Source organism: Kryptolebias marmoratus, linkage group LG3 (genome assembly GCF_001649575.2).
Source record: "Kryptolebias marmoratus isolate JLee-2015 linkage group LG3, ASM164957v2, whole genome shotgun sequence".
Classification (NCBI taxonomy): Eukaryota; Metazoa; Chordata; class Actinopteri; order Cyprinodontiformes; family Rivulidae; genus Kryptolebias; species Kryptolebias marmoratus.
In genome coordinates this window covers 29,885,087-29,891,912 of record NC_051432.1, presented here as the reverse complement: position 1 = coordinate 29,891,912, position 6,826 = coordinate 29,885,087, and the positions used below count along the sequence as shown (strand labels likewise).

General features: G+C 48.2%; 2 protein-coding genes across 7 annotated transcripts in view; both read right to left on the bottom strand.

Moving 5' to 3' along the window:
• The window catches only part of psen2 (presenilin 2), a 6,597-nt gene extending 5,881 nt beyond the window's left edge, over nt 1-716 (bottom strand). Inside the window, exons 1-2 of the mRNA XM_037974956.1 lie at nt 598-716; nt 208-335 (exon numbers count right to left, since the gene is read on the bottom strand). Coding sequence (XP_037830884.1) covers nt 208-333 — 126 coding nt within the window. The 5' untranslated portion in view covers nt 334-335; nt 598-716. The remainder of the gene's footprint in view (nt 1-207; nt 336-597) is intronic.
• A 1,064-nt stretch (nt 717-1,780) lies between these two features.
• Nucleotides 1,781-6,826, bottom strand: part of LOC108251705 (sodium/calcium exchanger 1-like) — an 11,852-nt gene continuing 6,806 nt past the window's right edge. For 2 of the 6 annotated variants that reach the window (XM_017442095.3, XM_017442096.3), the window contains exons 4-11: nt 6,074-6,094; nt 5,949-5,966; nt 5,841-5,855; nt 4,149-4,217; nt 3,946-4,073; nt 3,762-3,861; nt 3,415-3,684; nt 1,781-3,297 (exon numbers count right to left, since the gene is read on the bottom strand). In XM_017442095.3, coding sequence (XP_017297584.1) covers nt 2,921-3,297; nt 3,415-3,684; nt 3,762-3,861; nt 3,946-4,073; nt 4,149-4,217; nt 5,841-5,855; nt 5,949-5,966; nt 6,074-6,094 — 998 coding nt within the window. In that variant the 3' untranslated portion in view covers nt 1,781-2,920. The remainder of the gene's footprint in view (nt 3,298-3,414; nt 3,685-3,761; nt 3,862-3,945; nt 4,074-4,148; nt 4,218-5,840; nt 5,856-5,948; nt 5,967-6,073; nt 6,095-6,826) is intronic. The other 4 variants (XM_017442097.3, XM_025003117.2, XM_017442098.3 and 1 more) reach the window with 3 other exon arrangements.

Here is a 6,826-nt window from a genome sequence, read left to right as displayed (position 1 = left end):
CTGTCTGTCTTTGGCTGAGTGAAATGTGTGGTAGTAGCTGGGACTGATCCCCCACAGACCTCCTGAGAGGCGGCAGGCGACGTGCATCAGAACCGACGGGTTCTTCTGTGGAGATGGAGTTTCGTGAACTTTGGTACGATTTATAAAACTGTGACAACATGTTAAAGTTTCCTGGATCCTGGATCTGGACCCTGTCAGAACTCTTACCCCTTTGGACTCTTCAGCTGGACCGGGACCAGGATCCGGTCTGTAGGACGGAACCACGGGACTCTCGGACTGGACCAGAGCCGTCCTCTCGTTGTAGGCGTCTTCGTCGCTGTCAGAGGTGTTCATGGCTGCAAACAGAACCGGGTCAGTTCGGGTCTGACACTGCAGAGTTCTGAGTAACAAACAGCCTCGTGTCTGGGTTCGGGTCCAGTTGGTCTCCTGGAGGTCAGGATTATTACTGGGAGTTTGAGTTCTAAACCTCAGATCAGACCGACAGAAACATCGTTTAATTTTCTTCCTGTCCGAGTTTCAGCTGAACCTTCCCGCCATAAGGCCCGGAGCTTTATGGCGGGAAGGTCTTAGTGACCGGAAGTGTCCGGAGGAACTGACCTGAACCGAACCGGTGAAGAAGATGATGAAGAAGAGGAGTTTATCTCGGTTTAACTTCACTGAGCTCACAGTAAACACCGCCTGACCCGGAACAAGGCAGTCAGCTGATCTGAGGCACGTGATCTGCGTGACGTCACGGCACGGCTTAAAAAAAAACTTTATTCAAACAGAGAACCGTTACAATACAACTTTATTAAGGTTTGAATGTTTCTGACGGGTGGATGCATATCACCCGCCTCCCAACGAAACAAACAGAAGGCTAGCTAAAACCCAGAAGCAGCAAAAGGCTAGCTGAAAGCAGCAAAAAGCTAGCTGAAAGCAGCAAAAGGCTAGCTGAAAGCAGCAAAAGGCTAGCTGAAAGCAGCAAAAGGCTAACTGAAAGCAGCAAAAGGCTAGCTGAAAGCAGCAAAAGGCTAACTAAAAGCAGCAAAAGGCTAGCTGAAAGCTAAATGTAGCAAAAGAAGATTGTAAAGATTACAGTTTGAAGCCATACTGGTGAGATTATTTAAAAACGGTATGACAGATATCTGAATACGTGTTTACAGACCTGTTGTATAAAACTGTAAATAAACTAAAATTAAAGAAGGCTGGGCAGAAGATTTCTACACTGAACTGTCACATCAACACCCAGCATGAGGTCCGACAGGTTGAGAACGTGTTAAAGCCGACAGAAACAGAGAGACATCTTCAAACACCCTTCTGGAGAATACAGACCCATAAGAACTGTGCTGACCAATGGAATCGCAGGAAGTTTGTGTTGGACTGGGCCGAACAAAGATCCAACCAAGACGTGCATCTTATATTCCCCTTCAGCTTCCGTCAGCTGAACCCGCTGAAGGAAGAACGCTTCAGTTTGGCAGAGCTCGTTCATGAATGCATCCCAGAAACTGTAGACATCAGAAAGGAGGCTCTGAATTACATCTTTACCTGCCTGCAGTCATCAGGAAACAGCAACCATGACAGGAGCAAATTCAAACTTGTACCAGGTGCGGAACAGGTAAGTCCTCTGGTTCATCCCTTGAGTTTAGGAGCCCTTCTCTGTCTGAAGGAGTTCAGAGGTCAGAACACCTCTGAAAATGTTCCAGAACAAGGACTGAAACAAAGAAAAACGATCTGTACTGTATTGTAAGAGGATTTTATGTGACATTTTTTATTCCTGAGGAGGAAACAGAGATTTTCAGACACACAGCAGCACTCACTGAACTTTAATATGTGAATGTGACAACATTCAAACAACTCATGTTTACATCATCCAAACTGCCAATTATTATTATTATTATTATTATTATTATTATTATTAAGTAATGGACGCCAGTTTCCACACATTTCTTCCACTCATGTCAGCGGCGTCCGTGTTTAAGAATTCACTTCACTTAAACAGCAAAAACAACCTAAAACTTCTCCTAAATAAGAAAAACTCAAACTCAGTGCAGATACTCATGTCGGTGCCACTCAGAGCTACGGTCACACAGAACAGCTGCACCACAGCTGTTCGAACCGTCAGCGTTTTAAAGTCCATGCATGAAAAAACAGACAAACGTTCTCGTTGAACACGTTGACGTCATTGTTCAGGTAGAGAGGTGGTCGAGGTGGGGAGGAACTGTCACCAGAGTCAGAGACAAGGGTCAGGAAAGGTCAAGGTTCTTCTCAGATCTTTAGGAACACACGAGGCAGGTATCAGAACCAGTCGATCCAAGCTAAGAGATCACACAGAAAACCCAACTGCAGTTCTTACAGATCCATCCACCTTCAAATCTTCTCACCATCCATGTTGATTAACTTAGCAGAAACTTATTCATCCAGCTTTTGGAACCGCTTTGGATCAGGAGGAGTTTGGAGCACATTCCAGTAGTCAGACGTAGAAGATGAGAACCTTTACATTCAGTCATTCAAGGTGTTTCGGACCTGTTAGAACTTTACAAATCCTCTCACATCGGCCAGACATGCATCCAAGCTTTAAAGGATTTCAGAAACCTGAGTTTTAGTCCATGAAAGTCCCCAGAACCAGAACATATGTTCATCCAAACCCAAAGAACCAGACACATGACAAACCAGAACTCAGCAGAACATTAAACATTTCGAAAACACTTTCAAAGTTCATCCTGACTCACAAGAGTTCATCAGAATTTTTATTTATTCTTGGGAAAAACAAAAATCTGTCACATCTTTTTAAGCAAGAACCATCAGAACCTTTAAAACCCCAAATCTGTCAGACCTTACAGCCTTTACCCAACCTAACAGATAGAACACGTTGTAGGAACCTGGTCCAACAGAACCAACTGGAGTTCATTAGAACCTGAAAGAGTCCATTTGAGCAGAACCCCTAGAAGCCCTTCACGTGGCAGTAGGCTTCCAGCGACGAGAAGATGATGTACATCAACCACAGGCTGAAGAACAGGCAGGTCGTCAGCATTTTCGGGACCCGCGGACCGCCCAGTTCGCCGCCGATCGAGGGTCTGCGGCGGTAAATCAGGACGGCGATGCAAATGAAGGCGAAAATGGTGAAGAGTGTGACGGAGAAGGCCAGCGTCCCTGGGTTCACCTTGAACTCCTGGCCCTGGGTGTAGTGGTAGACGGCGGCGATGGACCACGCCACTCCGATTCCCAAGAAGACATTAACCGCGTTACTTCCTGTCACATTCCCAATGGAGGCGTCGGCGTACTGGTCCTGGATGGCGGCCACTTTACTGGCGAAGGTGTCTGAAAGAGAAGATTCGACCGGAGGTTGTTGGTTTTATTCTGGTGTACCTTGCTCAGTTCTGAGTTTGTTTTGGTTGAAATATGAAGTTTTAATCAAGTGTTGTGTTTGAATCCCACCTGGAACCGAAGTACCCAAAGCGACAAACACCACTGCAGTGACAGAGTCTTTGAGGCCCACGGTGCAGCCGAAATGAGACGCCAAGTCTCCGATGACAGCAGTCAGGAGGCCGATGACGAAGATGGAGATGACGAAGCAGGCCCAGCCGTTCCAGTAGTCGGTGGGAGGAACGAAGGCGAACAGAAGCTTCCAGAAGACGGTGAGGAAGTGCATGACGTAATCGAAACACGAGGGGAGCTTTTCACTGTCTTCATCATCATCATCATCACCTGGGAAGGACCGAGATAAAACGTGCACTCATTCACGATCTTTTCCTGCCTGAGACGATCTCAGGTGAAGCTCATACCGGAGCTGACGGTGATGGCCTCCACAAACTGCTCCCTCCAGCTGTTGGTCCCGATCACCAGAGCCAGGTTGGTCTTCTTAATGAGTTTATCCACCATGTTCTGAAACACAGGCAGTCCCAGGAAACCAGGAGATGACTCTGTACGGTCCTATCATGGTCCCTTAACCTGGTGATGGGCTCCTACCTTAAACTCGTAGGACTCCTCGATGGTCACCTCCAGACGAACGTGTTCGCCGAGTATCGGTCTGCCCATCTCTGCAATCCTCCGCTCCTCCTCCTCCTTCTTCGTCAAAGTGTCCTCACACAACCCATCTGACAGAGGAAAGACAAGAGGAAGGATGGGTGGAGGTTGGACGGACAGAGTGGACAGACGGGGGACAGACGAACCTGTGATGCTGATGACAGCAGAGGGGGCGGGGCGGTCTCGGCCCTGGACCTTCCTGTAGATGTCTCTACCTGAACAGGTAAACAGAAACTGGTTCTACTGGAGTCGGGACTTTGGTTCTGTCAGTCAGCCAGAACCAGTCTAATATGAACCTTCACGGCCCAGAGAAGTTTCAAAGTAAAAGTTCCTCGGGTCCAGACAGCGTTCAGACTGGACTTCAGAACATCTGAGCCTCGAGTCTGAAACTGAGCACTGAGCGTGCTCAGTGAGTCCTGACGGTCCCCCTACCGGACTCAGGTTCTGGAGGCGTGTTTGTTGTGCAGAGTGAGTGCATGCAGTCAGAACGTGGCTCACCTGGACTCCTGACCCGCAGAGACCGCTCTGATCTGGGCCCGGTTTCTAGGCTCGGTAGAAACTTAATTCTGATTTATCAAGAAACTAAATCTTGGTGGTGATTGGAGAGTTTTTCTGACGTACAGCAGAAAAAAAGGGAAGAAGGCCATGTTAGAAAGGAACAGCATGAAGCGGAGGAAACCGGTTCTGTTTCCTCAGCTTCATGTGGAAAAATAAAGTCCACCTCCTTCAGATCGGGGTTTCAGAACCTCACAAACTGATCTGGACCTCACCAGGTTCTAACGGATCCACATCGGACCTCAGGTGAACAGAAACAGGTTCCACCGAGTCGTTATTTATTAAACAGAACCAAAACTCAGGTTCCACCTGGCTGCTTCCTCAGGATCAGCAGGTTCTGCTGAGGTTCTGCTGCTCCAGGTGTGTTAACACAACGCCAGGGCAGAAAGACATCAGCAATGACCTCAGAGAGTCAACCTGAGAAGGGTCAAAGGTCATCTGGAGTCCATGGTTCCACAGAGAGGAAGATTATTCACAAGAGGAAACATTTAAGACAGATTCACCCTGAAGGTCAGACCGTGCAGTGAGCGTCATCTCAGACTCTACAGGCCTCAGTCAGCAGGTCAAAGGTCAAAGGTCAAAGCCTCTTCTCTCTAAAAACAACATGGCAGCTCGACTGCTGCAACGGTCCAGTCAGAGTCCAGAACCTCAGAGAGCTGGAGTGGGCCACAACTCCTCCACAACCACGAGAGAGACAACCAGAAACCCATTGAGAGTTCTGCTGCTGGACCCGGTTCTGTTGGGTCAGGAGCTGGACCCAGGTTCTGTTGGGTCAGGAGCTGGAACCAGGTTCTGTTGGGTCAGGAGCTGGACCCAGGTTCTGTTGGGTCAGGACCTGGACCCAGGTTCTGTTGGGTCAGGAGCTGTACCCGGTTCCTCATGACGCAGTGTGAGGCGTTCCCATTCTTGTGAGATTATTTAAAGTGAAACTACATTTTAAAGATGGCGGACATGTTGTCCCATGATTGTGAGGAATCTGGAGATCAAAGAGTTTCCTGACGATGTCTCAGATTAGGACAGCAGAAGGTGAGGTTGGACTTCAGATTAGGACAGCAGAAGGTGAGGTTGGACTTCAGATTAGGACAGCAGAAGGTGAGGTTGGACTTTAGATTAGGACAGCAGAAGGTGAGGTTGGACTTCAGATTAGGACAGAAGAAGGTGAGGTTGGACTTCATATTAGGACAGCAGAAGGTGAGGTTTAGGTGCTCTGATCAGACACACGGTTGCTTTCAGTGTTCAAACACCTTCAAAGCAAACATTTTCACCACTGATGGGTGTCTCACCAAACAGCTGTTTGTCTAACAAAAGGTTGCACAAAAAGCAGACGTTAGTGCAGATCCAGCAGAAACGTTTAACTCGAGGAAGTCATTTCAAGGTTTGCTCTGTCCTACCTGTCCTGATGAATCCTCCTGTAACGACAGCAAACAGGAAGTCAGATGTTAGCATGCAGAAACACTGAGGACGTGCAGCTGAAGGTGGGGACAGGACGGGACAGAAGGAAACAAAGACAGCTTACCGACTTCCTGAAGCAACAGAGCTGAGGAGAAGAAAGACGAGAGAGAAACATGAAGCTGAGGAAGACGAGCTCTGATTCTCTGGATTCATCCAGAACAGTTTGGACCTCCACAGGCTGCAGATGGCGCCGCAGGGTCTAACAGGCCGATGTTAGTTTCATATTCAGAGTTTGGGGTTAAATCTGGTGCAAGTTAAAGTCTAAACTGTGATAAAAGCAAACATGCAGGTTTAATATTAAACTTCTCAGGACTGACCTCAGATGGTTCTGATGGTACCAACAAGCCCCAGCTGCCCTGAAGTCTCCGACTCTTTATCAGAACTAGTCCCAGCCTTAGACCAGCGGTGTCCAGTCCTGGTTCTGAGGGTGCAGAACCAGGTTCTTCAGGTTCTGCAGAAGCCCGTTAGTCATTCATTCACGTCAGCAGAAAAACCTCTAAAACATGCAAGATGGTGGCCCTCCAGAACCAGGACTGGACACCGCTGCCTTCGATCTTACAGGCATGATGTTCTGATATGAAGAACCCTCAGAACCCTCAGAACCCTCAGAACCCTCAGAACCAATCACTGTCTGACACCAGCAGAGGCAGAACTCATCAAAAACAGCTGATTCTGTTATCTTCTGTTGGAACACTTCGGTACCGCCGACTGACACGTCCCAACATGGGTCTGCTTTCGAGAACACGCCCGCTCACTTCCTGTTTACCTGCTGGCTCACTTCCTGTTTACACACCCGCTCACTTCCTGTTTACCTGCT